The sequence below is a fragment of the Balaenoptera acutorostrata genome, chromosome 14 (genome assembly GCF_949987535.1).
Source record: "Balaenoptera acutorostrata chromosome 14, mBalAcu1.1, whole genome shotgun sequence".
In the NCBI taxonomy this organism is placed as follows: Eukaryota; Metazoa; Chordata; class Mammalia; order Artiodactyla; family Balaenopteridae; genus Balaenoptera; species Balaenoptera acutorostrata.
This window is the reverse complement of record NC_080077.1, coordinates 15,019,746-15,039,756: the sequence shown is the minus strand read 5'-3', so window position 1 is coordinate 15,039,756 and position 20,011 is coordinate 15,019,746. Positions and strand designations below refer to the sequence as shown.

The 20,011-nt window shown below is 38.4% G+C and overlaps 1 protein-coding gene across 1 annotated transcript in view; it reads left to right on the top strand.

The window, feature by feature from the left end:
- CCDC170 (coiled-coil domain containing 170) overlaps positions 1 to 20,011 on the top strand; it is a 132,321-nt gene that overhangs the window by 88,761 nt on the left and 23,549 nt on the right. Inside the window, 2 exon segments of the mRNA XM_007196928.2 lie at positions 9,705 to 10,022; positions 18,270 to 18,469. Of these exon segments, the coding sequence (XP_007196990.2) occupies positions 9,705 to 10,022; positions 18,270 to 18,469 (518 nt within the window).

Sequence of the window (20,011 nt, the reverse complement as noted above, 5' to 3'; positions counted from 1 at the left end):
GGCTTTAGGTGTGCTCATTGCTATTGGGGTGTCATTGCTTTCAGTGGACAGAGCTAGAAATACTTTTTTTAGTAATAAATTAATACTGGTATTTTTAATTAAAAGTAATATTCTAGAGTTAATTAGAATATTACTTTTAATTAAAATTAATTAATTAAAAAATTAATTTAAAAAATTTAAAATTAATTAATTTATTAATAAATTAATATCTTTTAACTTTATATTAGTATCTTTTGGATCCTAACAATAATATTTACTCATTTGCTTTGTCTTAACATATACATAAAATTATTTGAAAATTACACTTTCAATATTCTACCTATAAGTAAACCTTCTTAGTGAAGTTTAAGACTCTCAGACTTTTCTGGAGATGAGCAGTAGGAAATGACAATGTATTGCAAGAGCACATTAAAAATACAGAACTTATTCCTCTTCTTATATGTGTCTTTACTTGTAAATGACTGATGATGCAACATTGTTCAGACTTGTGAAACACATTCACATTGGGATCAAGTTCCTGCCAAAATAATACAAATTATTAAAAAAATATGGGCAGTAAAAAACTTGAGGTCTTTAATAAAGTGCTCATTCATGGGATTATGACTCCAAAGATTTACTACTGAAAAACACTGTCAAGTGGTTTTGCTGGCACATTAATGTTCTCAGGGAGAGTTTTCATAATGCTTTCTAAAGCTCTGTTTTTGAGGTTGGAAACTTACTTTATTAAAAGTCCAGAATGACTGCTGAGGTAGAAGTATCTGCAGGGCTGGGGTGCTGTTTCTACCAAACTCAGCTTTTCTTATTATCTTAATGATTTTTTTTAAGTTACTTTATGAAAATTCCCAAATAAAAATCCAGGTGATTTATTATACATATGGATAATATATTATTTGACAATCTTTAATAGTTAAAATTGCAGTACGTTTTAAAAACTTTTATAGATTGGCACCTTTTTTTGTTGCTGTTGTCTCGAAATAATCTAATGCTGAGAAAAGTAGTCACTTTATCTACATTAGCCACACACATTTCCTATAGACCAGACATTTCAATCAGTGAATCAGAAATTAAACTTACGTAATGGATTTAAAATAGCTTATTTTCCTTCACACTGTTCACATTTTCCTTAATTCTATTGGCCAGAATTGAAGCTAGGAAAGAATATTGGTTTTGGAGTCAGCAGGCTTGGTTTGGAAGGATGTCCCTTCTGCTTTCTTGGTTTGTTGTCTACAGCAGAGTGTGTAAGAGGGGAGAGGCTACGAGAGACACACTGTGCAGGGTGGCTCAGAGGTGAGGCTCTTGGGTTTTTAATATAGGCTCCAGAATCATTTGGCTGTGTGATCTGAGGCATATGACTTTACCTCTTTGAACTTCAGTTTCTTGTATGTAAAATGGGAAAATAATTTAATGATCTACCTCTTACAGTTATCGTTAGGATTGAATGATGTAATCTACATATGGTACTCAAGACAAGCCCAGCACATAATTGATGCTCAGTGTTTTAATTTCCTTTTCCTAGTTATTTACTTTTATCTAGGGATTAAACTAAATGTATGGTTATTTTAAGAGTACAGACATATGGAAAGAGTTCCTGGAAGTGAGAAATAATCAGACAGGATAAATTACTAAAGAAGTTAAAGATCTCTTTATAATCATAGAATCACAATGTTGGAAGTGACCCTAAGGTCTTTTAGAATCTAGATCATCTAACTCTCTATTTGAAATAAGAATCATCTCTAAAATGTCCCTGTCTAGCTAGTGCCCAGCCTTCCCTTGAACTCCTCCAGAGGCAGGGAACTCACAGGAGGTCCACCTCCTCTGTGCAGTCTTAATTGTTTGACAGTTCTTCACTGTAGCAAGTCAGGATCAAAATCCCTATAATTCACGTCCTCATCCTGGTTCTCTCTTTTTTTCCAGTTTTATGGAGATATAATCGCTAAACAGTACTGTATAAGTAGAGCATAATGGTTTGACTTACATACATTGTGAAATGATTACACAATAAGTTTAGTGAGCATCCATCATCTCGTATAGATACAAAATTAAAGAAATAGAAAGTGTTTTCCTTGTGATGAGAACTCTCAGGATTTACTCTCTTAACAGCTGTCCCGTATAACATACGGCAGCGTTCATTATACTTATCATGTTGTACATCACATCCCTAGGATTTATTTGTCTTTTAACTGGGAGTTTGTACCTTTTGACTGCCTTCATCCAATTCCCCCTTCCCCTACCTCCCACCCCTGGCAACCGATGAGTTTGTTTGTTTTTCAAGTATATTTGTCCTACAACACTGTGTTAGTTCCTGTTATGCAACATAGTGATTTGATATTTCTGTACATTTCAAAATGATCATCATGGTAAGTCTAGTTACTGTCAGTCACAATAAAAGGATATTACGTAATTATTGATTATATTCCCCAATGTACATTTCATACCCATGACTCATTTATTTTGCAGCTGGAAGTTTGTACATCTTAGTCTCCCTCACCTACTTCTCTCCTTCCCTCATCCCCCTACCCTCTGGCAACCACCTGTTTGTTCTCTGTATCTATGACTCCATTTCTGTTTTGTTATGTCTGTTCATTTGTCTTTTAGATTGCACATATAAATGGAATCACACAGTGATTCTGTGTCTTTCTCTGTCTGACTTATTTCACTTAGCATAATACCCTCTAGGTCCATCCATGTTGTTGCAAATGGCAAGATTTCATTCTTTTTTTATAGCTGAGTTTATAGCTGTGTTATATACATTCTTTTCTTATAGCTCAGTTTATAGCTGAGTTATGTATATATATATATATATATATATATATATATATATATATATAAAATGCTGCAAGGAACATAAGGGTGCATATATCTTTTCTAATTAGTATTTTCATTTTCTTTGGATAAATATCCAGGAGTGGAATTGCTGGATGATATGGTTGTTCAATTTTAAATTTTTTGAGGAATCTCCATATTGTTTTCCACAGAGGCTGCACCAATTTACATTCCACCAACTGTGAACAAGGGTTTCCTTTTCTCCACATCCTCAGCAACACTTGCTATTTGTTGTCTTATTGATAATAACTGTGCTGACTGGTGAGAAGTAATATCTCATTGTAGTTTTGATTTTCAATAGTGATGGTGAGCATCTTTTCATGGATCTGTTGGCCATCTGTATGTCTTTTTGGAAAAATGTCTATTCAGGTCCTCTGCCCATTTTTCAATCTTGTTCTCTCTCTTTTTTTTTTTTTAATGTTGAGTTGTATCAGTTCTTCGTATATTTTGGCTTTTAACCTGTTAAAAGATTTATTGTTTGCAGATATCTTCTTCCATTCAGTAGGCTGCCTTTTCATTTTGTTGATAGTTTCCTTTGCTGTGCAACAGCTTTTTAGTTTGATGTAGTCCCATTTGTTTATTTTTGATTTTGTTTCCCTTGCCTGAGGAGACAGGTCCAAAAAAATATTACTAAGACTGATGTCAAAGAGCATATAGCCTATGTTTTTTTTCTAGAAGTTTTATGGTTTCAGGTCTTACATTTAAGTTTTTAATCCATTTTGAATTTATTCTTGTGTATGGTGTGAGGAAGTAGTCCAGTTTGATTGTTTTGCATGTAGCTGTCTAGTTTTTCCAATGCCATTTATTGACGAGGCTGTCTTTTTCCTACAGTATATTCTTGCCTCCTTTGTTGTAGATTAATTGCCCATATAAATGTGAGTTTATTTCTGGGGTCTCTATTCTATTCCATTGATCTACATGTCTGTTTTTGTGCCAGTACCACACAGTTTTGATTACTGTAGCTCTGTGTAATAGTTTGAAATCAGGGAGCATGATACCTCCAGCTTTTTCTTCTTTCTGAAGAAGGTTTTGACTGTTTGAGGTCTTTTGTGTTTCCATACAAATTTTAGAATTATTTGTTCTAATTCTGTGAAAAATACCATTGGTATTTTGATAGATATTGCATTGAATTTGTAGATTGCCTTGGGTAGTATGGTCATTTTAACAATATTAATTATTCCAGTCCATGATCATGGTATATTTTTGTATCTGTTTCTGTCATCTTCAGTTTCTTTCATCAGTGTCTTATAATCTTCTGAATACAGGTCTTTTACCTCCTTAGATTTATTTCTAGATATTCTATTCTTCTCAATGTGATTGCAAATGGGATAGTTTTCTTGATTTCTCTTCCCGATAGTTCATTGTTAGTATATAGAAATGCAACAGATTTTTGCATATTAATTTTGTATCCTACAACTTTACTGAATTCATTGATGAGTTCCAGTAGTTTTTTGGTGGCATCTTTAGGATTTTCTATGTATAGTATTATGTCATCTGCAAACATGACGGTTTTGCTTCTTCCTTTACAATTTTGATTCTTTTAATTTCTTTTTCTTGTCTGATTGTTGTGGCTAAGACTTCCAATACTATGTTGAGTAAAAGTGGCAAGAGTGGGCATCTTTATCTTGTTCCAGATCCTAGAGGAAATGCTTTCAGATTTTCACCATTGAGTATGATGTTAGCTGTGGGCTTGTCATATATATGGCCTTTATTATGTTGAGGTATATTCCCTCTATGCCCACTCTCTGGAGAGTTTTTTCTTTATCATAAATGTATATTGAATTCTGTCAAAATCGTTTTCTGCATCTATTGAGATGATCATATGATTTTTATTTTTCAATATATTAATGTAGTATATAACACTGATGGATTTGGAGATGTTGAAACATCCTTGCATCCCTGGGATAAATCCCTCTTGATCATGGGTATGATCCTTTTAATGTATTGTTAAAATTGATTTGCTAATTTATTGTTGACGATTTTTGCATCTATGTTTATCGGTGGTATTAGCCTGTAATTTTCTTTTTAGTGATTCTTTGTCTGGTTTTGGTATCAGGATAATACATGGCCTTGTGGAATGAGTTTGGAAGTGTTCCTTCCTTTGCAATTTTTTGAAACAATTCGAGAAGGATAGGTGTTAACTCTTCTCTAAATGTTTGGTAGAATTCACCTATGAAGCCATCTGATCCTGAAATTTTGTTTGTTGGAAGTTTTAAAATTACTGATGCAATTTTATTACTGGTGTTTGGTCTGTTCATATTTTCTATTTCTTCCTGATTCAGTCTTGGAAAATTGTATGTTTCTAGGAATTGGGGCTGGCTGAGTGGCCCAGGGTGTCCCAGAGCTGGTGTTGGCTCCTTCGTGTGTGGGCTGGGTCCTGATATGGGAGGTTCCTGGGTTGCAGTGGTCCTGGGTCTGTTGTCTGCCTGCTTGTGGGTGGAGTTGGTTCCTGGGGTGGCTGGCTGAGGGGCCCAAGGTATCTCAGAGCTGGTGTTGACCTCCTAGTGGCTGTGGCCAAGTAATATCAGCTGGTTGTGGGTCTTGGGGGTCCCAGGGCTAGTGCAGGTGCGCAGGTTGGTGGGGCCTGGTCCTGGGCATTCTGGTGGGTGGGTTAGGGGATTATGGGGTTCTAAGGCAGACAGCCAGCCTACTGGTGGTGCTGTATCCCTTCCCAGCTAGCTACTTGGCCTGAGGCATCCCAGTACTGGTGCCAACAGGATGGTGGGTAGGTCTGGGTCCTGGCGCTCATAAGCTAGAGGAGCTCACCATTCTAAAATGGTGAGTAATTAAAATGAAAATAAACACTAAAATAATATCTGCTCATATTATAAAAAATTAAAAATGTTCATAAGGCTCCAAAGTAAAATTTAAAATCATCTCTCCTTCCACTTCTAGCCTCACTTTACACTCTTGTTTTAACCTCTGATATTACCATTAAGACTTTAAAGCAATACATTTCTGTTCCTGATTCAACAACCTGAGATAGTATTTTTAGATGTTCTGCTATGATATATGATGAATTTAATGCCTCCTACTTTTTACTCCCATCGTTCTGCATTCCAGTTTTTATTATATTATTGTATTTACCTTGTCAAGGTTTGTAATATTTTCATTCTGTTCTGTAACTATAATTAAGTTTTCAATGCTTTGTCTTTAGGTTCATTCAACACATTTAAAGTAAATTAAAACAGAATTTAAAATAACATGATTGCATAAATATTTTTATTATGGGTCTAATCCTAGCATGTGATGCAGAACTCATTCCATTTTGACAATGTCCCTCTTAAAATTTCAGCTGGGAACTGTCCATGGTCCTCCAGGCACAGTCTGACCAGTTCAGGGCAGAGCGTTTTGCAGTACTGAAGTGAAGCCCAGGAACACACTGGCCTCATGGACAGTTAAATTTACTGTTAACTTGTATCGGGTTTTTCAATAATGGGAATTTCCAATTTAAGTTGAATTCTTATTATTTTCCAAGGTTGATAATGCCATTGGGACAGCTCAGGTTTGGGAAAGGTCTTCCTCATTTTGAAGTAAAATGTTACTCTGCAGCTTCCACTCTAATAGATCATGGAATTACAGGGCCAAAGGATATTGTGCATATTACATGTTTTAGATATTTATATCAAAATTATATGTATTCACATTTCCACCAGCAATGTATGAGAGGACATGTTTGGGGGAATTTCTGAGTTTATTTGTTAATGTTAACTGCAGTAGTTAGAAATAACAAACGAATTTTTAATTTTATGAAATTTGTTTAGGGTTGGATGAATTAAGCTCAAGCCAGAGGTTTTCTACCCTGATGATAATTAGTCATTTTAGTTTTGAGAGGCAGTTTGATCTCAGGCATATCCAAATCCATAGGATGGTTAGCAACATCGTAATAGGAATCAGTTGTGTTTTAAAAACACAAACCTTTGAATGATTTCATTACTTAATGCATTTAATTGGGAAGTTAAATTGAGCACCTCGATCATATTATTTACAAATGTTTTTGTTAAAAGTAATTGTGAAGGGGTCATTATACATTTGTTGCATTAGTAGCACTGAATCTAAAGATTTGTTAATTTAAAACATTTTTTAAGTGATCCCTGTCACTGACTCGATAGGGTCTGTGCTCATTTGCCAGTGCGATTTCTTCTGTGGAGGTCAGCCCTGCTTTTGCTCTGAGGGAGCTACTTGTTTCTTGTTCTGTGTGTCAGTGTGCTCTGACAGCAGTCCCGAGGTCCTGGCCGGCGACACCAATGTCACATTACTTCAGCGTATCCTTGAGGTAGCCATGCAACCAGACTCCACTCTAGCCGCTGTCTCCCAATAGCTCTACAAGTAATTGCATTTGCAGTCTGAGGACATCTGTTTCCAGCAGACCGGCCGCGTGCCTCTGAATTCTGAAGCGCTTAATCAGAGCACTGGGGGAGCAGGTCCCCAAGGCCTTGTCGCTGGCTCCCGAGTCTGCATTTCATACTAGAAACAGCATATAGTTCACTGGGCTGAAATGTGTCCAGAAAAAAAAAGTCTGACCTGCTGCCATGTGCCACTATATTCTATGACCACAAAAGAATTTTCTGATTTTTATTAGACATAAGCATTGGTGCTTTGGATTTGTTAAAGAAGACTGTTTTGACCCTGGTCTCTAAGGCAGTGAGAAAACAGTCTGATATTGGGGTGGAAAAAATTCCTCATAGCCGAAATATTTTAATTGTGTTTATTGGTCTCCTGGTGTAAGCTGCCGATTGATTAGTTTATTCCAAACTGACAGTAAGTCTATAGTACTCAAGTGTCTGATATATTTTTTGTGTATTTTTAGGATCTTTTGTAAATTCCTGGTTAAAAATGTCTCTCCATTGGTCATGGAAACTCCCCTCTTTTGCGTTAGGGACTTTCTTTCAATGTAAAAGTTAATATGTAATTTCCTATCGAGTTTTAGAACTCTGAGGGGATTAGGATTAATTTTCATCCCTGCATCATCGAACTTAGGACCTCAGTTTTCTAGACACACATTAGATGGTAGTTTCTAAGTAATACATGGGCCCAATTTATTATCGCCAATGCTGATACTAGTTACTCTAAATGAGCAGCTACTGTATTACTATCTGAAAAGAAATCTGTAAAGTGTTAAAATATTGTATTTGTGATAAAGCGTACATAATTTAATTAGCAGTAATAATGGGACTTCTCTGCACAGACGACTGGTTTGGAAAGGGAGCGGGGAAATGGAGCTGGTGCCAGGACCTGGAGAAGCAAAGCATTTCACAAACTAGTTTCTATAATTAGTTTAGTTATTACATCTCTGAAAGGGGCAGCTTTCTCTAACTACCTACATCCACTCGATGACTTTTCATTCAAATTGATGCCCAAGACTTCCTTGATTTTAAAAAAAATCACCAGAAAAAAAAAAGGAAGATATTCTTTTTCTTTTTTTTTAAATAAAAAGTAAGAGGTAGCATTCCAAGTAACATTCTTCCTGTCTTCAAGCTCTAATGCAAAAGGGATGATTGCATTTTAACTAGCAGCCTGAAATGTTACTGGCCAGTTTAGACGTAGAATCTGTTATTTGAAGATATTGTTTCTTTTTAGTTATTTTTGCCCCTAACATACTATTTTAAATAAAAACCAAAAATATGTTTGCCATTTACCTAGACTACAGTATTATAGAAGTGCTGGCTAACCGACTGCTTAATCTTATCTGATGTGAATTCACTTACTTTGGAACTTGATGTCCACAAGTTTTTTGTTTTTTTTTTTTTTTTTAAGTGAATTTTAAAGAGATCCTTTTTATGCCTCTTTGGACCATTCTACATAGAGTAAATAGAAGTAGGTGTACTGGTAACTTTCTCAATGCCCTTTATTTTATTTTTTTATTTTTTTTTATTTTTTTGGCTGTGTTGGGTCTTTGTTTCTGTGCGAGGGCTTTCTCTAGTTGTGGCAAGTGGGGGCCACTCTTCATCGCGGTGCGCGGGCCTCTCACTATCGCAGCCTCTCTCGTTGCGGAGCACAGGCTCCAGACGCGCAGGCTCAGTAGTTGTGGCTCACGGGCCTAGTTGCTCCGCGGCATGTGGGATCTTCCCAGACCAGGGCTCGAACCCGTGTCCCCTGCATTGGCAGGCAGATTCTCAACCACTGCGCCACCAGGGAAGCCCCAATGCCCTTTATTTTTACAAACCTAATCATACATATAATATTCTTTGAAATTATTCTTCTCAGTATGGTACTCTATCTCCCTCTAACTTTTAATCCTCCCACCCACCAAATGGCTACTCCTTTCTATTTCCTTTCTGCAGGTTCTATCAGTATTGGTTTTATTTTTATGAGACAGGGGGATACACAGTCAATGAATATTGAAAGAAAGATTTTACTCTCCTTTATACAATGATGTTTTATGATAATTCTACACTGTTATTTAAAATAGTTTTAAGGGGAGACATCTTCATTCAAATAACTTTTAGTGACTTATTAGGACTCTGAGGGTTTACTGTTTACTCAACATCAATTTCCATTTATACCAAACTTAAGAACACATTGGCCTGTAAACATATTCTATATATGTATCGAATCTACTAGTATGTTAGCCAATGATTTGTTTTTATTAACTCTTTCCAGAGGTCCACATAGAAAAGGCTTATATGTCAGTTTCCTTTTTTTTTTTCTAGCCCTGATTTTATATCCCTTCTCTTTTTCAGACATCTAAATTTACCTAACATAGCTTTACAATTTAACAACTTTATGAAGAGAGGATAGGGCACCTAAAATTAAAAATGGAATGAGCATTTAACCCTAGCTCCTTGAACTCATTAGCAAGCAAGGTAAATGAGACGCAAATGCAGGTTCCCCTCCTTGGCTGTCAATGCTACTGTCCTCACTTTCCGAAATTATTTTAGGACTTGCTCAGTGCCGTAGAGGCGAAAGAAGCTCTTGAAAGGGAAGTTAAGATCCTCCAAGAAAGGCTGCTGGCTGGCCAGCGGGTCTGGGATATCTCAGAGCAGGAACTGAGCCTCTTGAAGAGATGCTGTCTGGAGTTGGAGAAGAGTTTGAAGGCCAGTGTGGATGCAGCCGCAGCCTCACAGAGCGAGTACTCCTCCTTTAGGGAGAAAATTGCAGCCCTCCTGAGGAGCAGCTCGGGCACGCTTAGGCCCACGGAGGATGCCATTCTGGAGAGGATTTGAGAAATGGGCGGCCGGGAAGAGAGCGGGAAACGGGTGGGTGGGTGATGGCTGCGTACAAGCTTCTTAAGGACAGTCCGTTCCTTCATTCGGCATACTCGGTAAGTGAGTGGGTTGTCTGAGTTAGTTAAAAGTAGCATTTAAATGTGGTTGTACTACTTTCAATTGTATATTATACTCCCGAAGCCTGACTGCATACTACCATGCGGGTTCTGGACTCAGAGCTACCCGGGCTGAATCTTGGTCTCTACTGCACACTCACTTGGTCCAGATGTGACCTTGGGCAGGTTCCTGAGAGGACAGCCTCTGAGATTTTTGTTTCCTGGTCTGCTGTACAGGAACAGCCCAGGGTCCACACCCCTAGTCTGAAACCCTTGGAGCCTGCTGTGGTTTTGGATTCAGAATTTTTCAGTGTTTAGGAAGGTGAAATTGTCCCCAGAAAGGTAATGGAGAAAGCACCCTTACACAGTCCTCCTCAGTGGGGTCTGGGACAGCACCCCATAATCACCACGTTCATCTTCTGTGGCAAAAGCTGTGAGCAGCTCTGCTGCGTGGGACCCACTAAGACTGTGAATAGCCTCGGTCACTTCAGGTCAGGGTTTGTTGCCAAATCCTGTCAGGTCAAGCTTTGCCAGCAAATAACTTTTGGAAAAAAACCGTCAGCTTTCAGATCCTTTTGGATTTTGGAACTGTAGATAAGAGTTCCTCGACCTGTAACTGTATCTGCCTCTTCAGGTTATTGTTTGTTGTAAGCATGAAATGAAAAAAAAAAAATGTTAGGAAGTCCTTAACACACTGTCTGGCAAATAGCAACAATAAACATTAACTATTGCTGCCCTGGCCCATCCTCCACTCTCTCCTCCTCTCCCATTCTCTCCTCCTTTTCCTGATGTGTTGGTACCTGGAACAGTCTTCCAGGGGACCTATTTAACAAGTGAAGTGGATTTAAAAATGGTTTAAATCACACATATGATTGAAGCTTGCTTAATTTTGTTACCTTATTTATATTATTAACAATTCTCATTTTCTATAAAGCTTTGCTTAGCTGAGTTAATTTCGGCCCACACTCTGTTTAAACTATCCTCAAATCCAGATTATTGAAGTCCTAATTAATGAGGTTTTAAGGTAAATAATATCCAAATTCTATGTATCATTCCATTAGGAACTACTTCTTCTATTGAGTTCATTTTTTTGCTTGAAAGGAGAAAATGCACTTTTCCTCCTTTTAATGATCCTAAAAAACTCAAAGTGATCACTAACTCAAAGTTTGGGGTTGCATTTGTAAATTTCCTTTAGTGATAAAACTTCTTTTAAAAAACAAATTTATTTATTTATTTTTGGCTGCGTTGGGTCTTCGTTGTGGTGTGCGGGCTTCTCATTGCAGTGGCTTCTCTTTTTGCAGAGCACGGGCTCAAGGCGCACAGGCTTCAGTATTTGCAGCACGTGGGCTCAGTAGTTGTGGCTCGTGGGCCCTAGAGCGCATGGGCTTCAGTAGTTGTGGCACACGGGCTTAGTTTCTCCGTGGCATGTGGGATCTTCCTGGACCAGGGGTTGAACCCGTGTCCCCTGCATTGGCAGGCGGATTCTTAACCACTGCGCCACCAGGGAAGTCCCGATAAAACATTTTTAATTCCCTTTAAAACTCTGCAAAATTCACATGTGCTCCAGGAGCAGCCCTAGTGACTCCTTTGTTCAAGTATAGGATTCTCTGTGGATATAAAATGTTCACCCCTGTAACATGCGTGGGTCTCTGAGAGTGACTCAGTTTATCTTGTGGTGCAGTACACATATAGGTCCTGGATTGAGGGAGGGAATTATTTACAGGAGTAGGAAAAACTTCAAGTGATTTACCTTGGATAGTAATAGACGTACTTCAATAGCTAATGGATCTTTGCCATTTCATTTTATTGCTTCCCTCTTCTATTTTCCCAACTGTTTTCCTAAAACTATTTTAATTCCAGCATGTGAAACATGGCATAAAGTTGTCAGCATGAAGTATATGTTTATTTTCTAAAGCAAAACGATGTAAATTGGTTAAGCTGGATATGCCTTCTCCCTCTCCTCATAAAAATGAGAATGATTCAGTGTTTTTAGTGCCTTTGTCCGCCTTTCCTACCCTGTAATTTTTTTCAATAGCTGCTCTCACTATTTAAAAGCCTGAAATCAAGCATATGGCTGGCATCTTGTGTGACTCATCTTCAAGTAAAATCAGGAGAAAATGGATTCCATATATTGTCTTAGAAATGTTTCTGAAGAATGGGAGCTTTACACATTGATGAATCTGTTTGCTGAGGAGGCTGCAACGCCCTGCCAGCTGCCACGGAGAAACACACAGTCCACTGTTGAGTAATACCCATGTGCTCCGGGCCTGGCAAATTCTCCCCTTCACCGTGACTCCTACTTACTGAACATTGCTTTTCTTGTTTACCTCTTCGCTATTCATTTTCGCTCTCCTCTATTTGCAGTTCGGGGTAGAACTCAGGACACCACCCACACTTTTTCAGTAAGTCATTTCTACTTGTTCCGTGCTTTTCTGATTATGACAAAATCTAATTTTCTTTTTAAATGCTTTACTATATCTTAGAGCAGGGTGTCTCAGCTATTGACATTTTGAGCTGGATAATCCTTTGCTGTAAAGGCCGTTCTGTGTATTGTAGGATTTGTAGCAGCATCTCCAGCTTCTACCCACTAGATACCGATAGTACCTCCTCTTCTCCCCAATTTGTGACAAGCAAAGATGTCTCTAGACATTGCCAAATGTCCCTGGTGGGTGGGGGTGTGGGCGGTGAAATTGCCTCTAGTTGAAAACCACTCTCTTAGAGGAATGTTCTACTGTCGGGTTCCCAGGAATTCTAACTGAGTATTTCGATGTTATGTAGCCTGAAATTTCAGGACACTTGTAACAGGTATTTTTGAAATAATGATTTCTTACACAATGACGGGAAGCCGTGACATTTTCAGATTTTAGTTTAGAATCTTGAGGCAAAGTTTTTTTTTTGTTTGTTTTTTGTTTTTTAACTTTTAGATGTTTCCAAACTGGCTAATCACCTGGCTGAGAATTGATTTGTACAGAGAGGACAGGACCATGAGTGATTTCCATGTCGTCTCCTTAATTATAGACAAATAAGTACAACCTTCCAAAAATTTATCTAGACAGCTCGTCTGTTCTGCTTTAGAGCACACACAAGGCTGTACATCCTGCACTGGAGCTTTTCCAGTCTGGTGGGGGAGCTTTGGGGAACCAATCCGATGCCGTAAAGGACCTGAGATGTTTCTGCAACTCCCACACTCCCCCTTCTGATCTCATCATTCTGCTCTGTTCTTAATCCTCCAATATCCTAAACCAAACGTTTGCCCAGAAGCTTCAAGTAGACTTCCTTTGACATTTAATTGTCCAGTATTATGTTATATAGTCACCCCTGGCTACAAGGGCATCTGGGAAAGTACACAGATAGAGATTTCAGCTCTCCCAGCCTCTATAGTGTATTAATTTCCTAGAATGGCCATGACAAAGTACCACTACCTGGGTGGCTTAAACAACAGAAATTTATTGTCTCACAGTTCTGGAGGCTTGAAGTCCAAAGTTCAGGTGTTAGAATTGGTGTCTTCTGAGTGCTGCAGGGGAGAATCTGTTTCACACCTCTCACCTAGCTTCTGTAGCCTCAGGTATTCCTTGGCTTATGGATCATGATCTCTCCGTGTCTTCACATAATTTTCCTTCTACTTGTGTGTCTCTCTTTCCAGATTTCCCCTTTTAATAAGGACACCAGTCATATTGGATTAGGGCCCATCCTCAAAACCTCATTTTAACTTGATTATCTTTGTAAAGATTCTGTTTCCAAATAAGGTCATTCTGAGGCACCAGGGGACTTGCCCACATCTCTTTTGGGGTGACCCAATTCAAATCATAATAAAAGTTGACATACACAACTGTTATTATGTATGTCATACTTTTATTATGTATGACAGGTGTAGGGCTAGCCTGTCAATAAAGTTGGCCATACATACTGAGAAGAAGGAAGGATAATTTGATTGGTTCCTGATAACTTATTTTTTATATTTCTTAAGTGAAAATCTAGCTTGCATAATCAGAAGAGAATTGTTCATGTCCAAAAGGCACTGGCCCTTAAGTGACCTAAGTGGCTCTTTCTTCAGTTTTGAGCTCTCGTGTTTCCATTGGGTTTAATCTTAGGGCAAAAGTGCCTCTCTGGAAAAATCAACAACTACTTGTCCTTGGGAAGTAAATTAATTCTTTTAGGACATTATGACTTCACTTCCAAAATCCAAGCTGCTTGTTTTTGAAGTATGGTTTATTTCAGGGCCTTCTTTTTGTTTTTAAAAAATTGAGATATGTATTCTTTATTACAATCCACCCCCTCTTCCCTGCCCTATTCCATGTATCTCTAGTGTTGAAATCCCTGGTACATCTTGTCCCACAGAGTATCAGAGATATATTAACAAATGATACTAAGAAACAGGAGGAGAAAAAAAAAAAAAAGGAAAGAAAATCACATTTCTTGGTGTGAGAAACACAACACAACTTTACAGTTTTGATGGGACACATATATTCACCCGGGCACTGGCATTCGATGTTCCCAAGAACTGTCAGATTGGAATGTTAATTTATTTTAATAAAAATATGTAAATTTAACTTTGAAAAGACTTGGTGGTATCATATTCATGGAGATCTAGGTAAGCGTATGAAGGTAAGTTCTGTGGTGCATAGAATATAGGGAAGTTCATAGCTGTTTGCTCCTCTCTGGACACCAGAATCTTGGCAGGGAGGTTGGGTAGGTTCTGCACAGGTCAGCCATACTGGTGTTTTTAAAAGTTATACTCTGCTGAGTCTGCAAGTTCCGTGGAACACTTTCAGGTCCATCCAGGGTGAGGATGCAGGAGGGACCCCCTCACCTCTGATTCAACACATTTATTCCTTATTTGTCTTTCCCAGAAAGACTTCTAGTTGAAAAACAGGCTCTGTGGGCTGAAAAGAGTTTGAGAAACATGATTCCTGAAAAGCTCCATAAACTCTTTATGACAAAAGCAAAGGACTGAGTGAACCCACGTACTGGAGGAGTAATACTGATGATAAAAGTGGATGCAGCTAAGAATAGAACTACCATACGACCAAGCAGTCCCACTACTGGGCATATACCCTGAGAAAACCATAATTCAAAAAGAGTCATGTACCACAATGTTCATTGCAGCTCTATTTACAATAGCCAGGACATGGAAGCAACCTAAATGTCCATCAACAGATGGATGGATAAAGAAGATGTGGCACATATATACAATGGAATATTACTCAGCCATAAAAAGAAATGAAATTGAGTTATTTGCAGTGAGGTGGATGGACCTAAAGACTATCGTAGAGAGTGAAGTAAGTCAGAAAGAGAAAAACAAATACCGTATGCTAACACATATATATGGAATCTAAAAAAAAAAAAAAAAAAAAGTTCTGAAACACCTAGGGGCAGGACAGGAATAAAGATGCAGACCTACTAGAGAATGGACTTGAGGACAGGGGGAGGGGGAAGCTGGGACGAAGTGAGATAGTGGCATGGACATATATACACTACCAAATGTAAAATAGATAGCTAGTGGGAAGCAGCCACATAGCACAGGGAGATCAGCTCTGTGCTTTGTGTCCACCTAGAGGGGTGGGATAGGGAGGGTGGGAGGGAGACACAAGAGGGAGGAGATATGGGGATATATGTATATGTATAGCTGATTCACTTTGTTATACAGCAGAAACTAACACACCATTGTAGAGCAATTATACTCCAATAAAGATGTTAAAAAAAAAAAAGTGGATGCAATATGTTGAACTTCAATTGTGTATGGAATACCGGGCTACTCGAATTATCTAATTTAGATCATCTACTCATCATAGCAAAGTCTATGAGTTTCAGGGAGGTTAATTTCTTGCTTCAGTTAACACGCTGGTAAGTGGTAGAGTGAGCACTTGAAATCAGGACTGTCTGACTTTATAAAGTCCCTGTTCCACAGTCTGGTCTACATCAGGTGTCTGCTTCTTCCTTCAGGGTCATTATCACTCTCTGAGCCTAGTTACTGCACTTGCTCGAGGTCATTACTGACTGATTTCCATTGAAGACTTTGCTCTCCTCTGGTGAGGTCTGCAGCGTGTTGACTGTGGCTAAGTGATCACACAGTTTTCCATCTCTCCAGCTGAGATTTGCTGCATCTGTTAGCTCTTTGGTTTCATTCTCTTTGCCAGGTCAACTGTGAGATAGGAGAACTGTGGAAGGATCTTCAGGTAGAAAGACTTACTTTCTACTGGGAGTCCAGTGTGAAACCACATTTTCAGTTGCACAGAAACGTGTCATCCCTTGTACAACATGATATCATTAGACAGCCCCTTAGGAGCCAGTATCTTGAGGAGGTTGTTTGACAGCCCTTGTTCTATAGGTTACTTTGTATATGGTACTTAATGCATTTCTTGCATTAAGGTCAGATCTACTATTGCACTAAAGGTAGGAAATATGAAATGAGGGTTCTTAGAGCCTCATAGTCTATAATGAAATTATAAATTTCCTTTGGAAATGGAATTCCTTGGATATTATGCTGAGCAGCTTGCCATCAAATAGCTGATTTCAAACACCCAAAGCAGTATAAAATTAATTGAATTATAGGCCTCGGACCTTGAGAGCCTTAGAAGGACAAAATTAGAGAGTTCAGAGATTAAGTAATTTAACCTTCCTGATTGTAGCACTTCAGCCCCCCATAACATTCTTAACAAATGATTGGCCAAATTCTAGCCTTCTCCAGTGACTGGGAACTCCACTACCTGACATGTGAAGATGCTTAAAATATGAGGTAAAAACAAACCCACAAAATTGCGTATATAATATCTCAACTATATTTTAGCAATACATACAAATAAATTATTTAAAAATATTAATAGTTGTTGCCTCTGGGTGGTGGGATCATGGGAATTAGTTTTGCTTATTTACACTTTTTGTCCGTAATGAATCTTCTTATACAGTGAGTATGTGTCACTTTGAAATTTTGGGGGCTGGGGGAAATTCTTTACATTAGAGTAAGATTCTTTGATTTATACCTGTTGGTCCTCAACTTGAGCTCTGAGGGCAGCTCAGAACAAATCCTACTATTCTTCTATATAATCGCTTTTTAAAATAGTTGAAGACAGCTTGAATGTCTTCTTGCCTTTAAATTTGGTTGTTTGTAGATAAGCAAACAGGAATTTTTTTTTTTAAACCTGAGACTGTAAGTCTGAGACCGTCAAGATATTTTAATTTCTGTGAGAATGGTACTGAGTATTATGTAAATATCTACTACTTTTCCCCTTTCTTCTTCCAAAATAAACCATCAAAGCCAAACAAATTTATCACCTCAAACTTGGTGTTTTTATTGAATTTAACATTTTCTGAAAATTGGATTTGGCAGAATCAATTTGAGTAATCTCAAAGTGTACTTGAGGTGTTTGGTAAATTTAAGTTCTTGATTTAAGGGAAGGTCAGGACAAAGAGGGAAACTCCAGGAAAGGATGGAAGCATTGGGCAAGGTAGGGGGTTGTGTAGAGTTTTGGGTCCTTTAATGGAGAAATAGTGATTTTATGCTTTAGAAGAGGAGGTGGTGATCAGATTTCCTTGCCTTCTTATACTCTGCTATTGACCGTATTTAGAGTCATTATATTAGTGGAATTTTGCCCTTTCAAATGCTAAAACGATGACATTACTCCAAAACTATTCAGCACAGACGCAGTACCACTGCACTTTAGTGCATGAGTAACCAATATGCAATAGAAAGTTCTAAAAAAAGCTTGAAAAAATATCTTTCTGCACTTGAATTCCTGGTAATGTCTCAAGGTTACCTATCAAGATTACCTCATTGTATAATCTTAATCTGGTATATGTAGTGAAAGAGTTTCTCTGGAAAATGGTTATAAGTTTTCAAAGTACTTTCTGTCTGAATTCTTTTTCCAACTAAGCTTTGAAACTCCTAAATTAATAGTAGTTTTAGGAGTAAGTGTTTTCCGTAAATACTTCTCGAAGAACCTGTTTAAGGAATTATATAAAAATTAAAAATACCAGTAAAATATTTTATTAGCTAAAGAATGTAGATTTATTTCAAGCAGAGGCAAATACAGCTATCCATTACCTGTTTTTTTTAAGTTAATTGTTACAAAGAATCTGGAAGCTGGTGTTATAAATAGTTTTGTCCCTTCAGCTAAGCACTAGATTTTAACACTTTGTTGCAACTGAAACAAGGCTTATCCTTGTTCTGTTTCTTTGTTTCCAGATGGTCTCCCAGCTTGAAGCCCAAATATCTGAGCTTGTTGAACAGTTGGGAAATGAGTCTGGGTTTCACCAGAGAGCTCTGCAGAGAGCCCAGAAAGCGGAAAGCAAGTTGGAGACTCTTCAGGGTCAGCTGACATACCTGGAGGGAGAGCTGGTCTCTGGAGACGTTTTGCGAGACAACTTGAATTTCGAGAAGCAAAAAGTAATAACCTGAGGGCATGTCCATGGGTGGAAACATCTGCTGCAGTATAAAATTTTACCTGCAAATATTTTGAATTTTATAGTCGGTAGATTGGTTAAGTTCTGAGTTCTGAGTAAATTTCAAGGAACAATGGATATTGTTTTGGTGTTCCTATTGTTTGGAGCTTCCTTGATTCAAGTTAATTCAATTAAATTCAACAGGTATTTATTGAACGTCTGTTACATATGAGACTCTGAAGGTTTGGGGGGTAAGGTATAACACGCAGTTCTTGGCCATAAAACCTCATGATTCAATAGAGGAGACAGACATTCAAATAATTTGCTGTACTATAAGGCTATAAGTGTTATAATAGATGTATTGATCAACAGAGTGCTCTAGGAGTCCGGTGAAGGGAGTGATAAATTCTGGATGAGGGGAGGATTTTACAGTGGAGGAGATAATCAAGTTCATCTTTGAAGGATAAGTAGGATTTTAGTGGAGAGAAAGAGCAGATACCGTAGGGGAAACAGTTTGAACAAAAGCCTGAAAGTTGCAAGTGCATAGTATATTCAGAGAGCGCAGAGTAGCTGTTCCCATGTGGCTGGAATGTGGCATTCTTGGTGAGGCTCTGGCAGGAGAGCAGACTGGAATGGCTTGGGTTATGAAGATTGAGTTCTCTTTATTCTGTAGACTATGACATGTAATAAGTGACTTTTGAACATCACAGTATTTTAGAAAGATCACACCACTGTGGAGCTGGGATTGCAGTGTGGAGAGACTCAGAAATGATAGTGGCGATAACCCAGCGGGAGACAAGGAAAGTAGAGTGAGAAGAGATGGGGTCTAAGCTTAAGATTTGACCCTGGGAAGACCATTGGTGACATCCGAGCGGCAGTTTTAGTAGAGCGGTGGAGAATAGGAGGGGTGACTAGTAAGAGAAGGGCTAGAGACTTAGATGACTACCAAGTCTGGTGACCAAAGAGAAAAGAGGCATGAAGCCAAAGCTGTGAAAAACAGGACCAGAGAAAGGTTTTATTGGACAGAATGGCAAGGTACATGTTTGTACCTTGTCACGGGCATCTGTAGGGGAAGGAAAAGAGAGACAAATGGGCTCAAGAGCAAAGGTGCAGAGTTTGGCATGAAAAATACTCTTCAGCTGAAAAATCTGTACTCTGGACACTCATTCATTTTCATTCTCTGTACTTAAAAAAGTTGAGGACGCATCATGCCTGTGTTGAGGGTTGGATATGCAAAGATGCCTAAGAGGTGTCTGTGAGAAATCCTAGTGTCGTGGATGAGACGGGCAAATCAGGGCACAATTAGTACAGTTAGTGCTACAATCAAGATAGGTATACAATGCGACAGGAATTCAGATAAAGGAGTAATTACTTCTTCCCTATTTCTGTATGTGAGGAAATGAGCCATATTCACACAAGTGGTCACATGTGAGAGGGGCCTGAAAGAATGAGTAGAAACTTGGCAGGCAGAAGCGGTGGGGAAGGAGTTTGAGGCAGAGGGGACAACGGGAAGGATGGAGAAATGGAGGGTGACAGGGAGCCTGG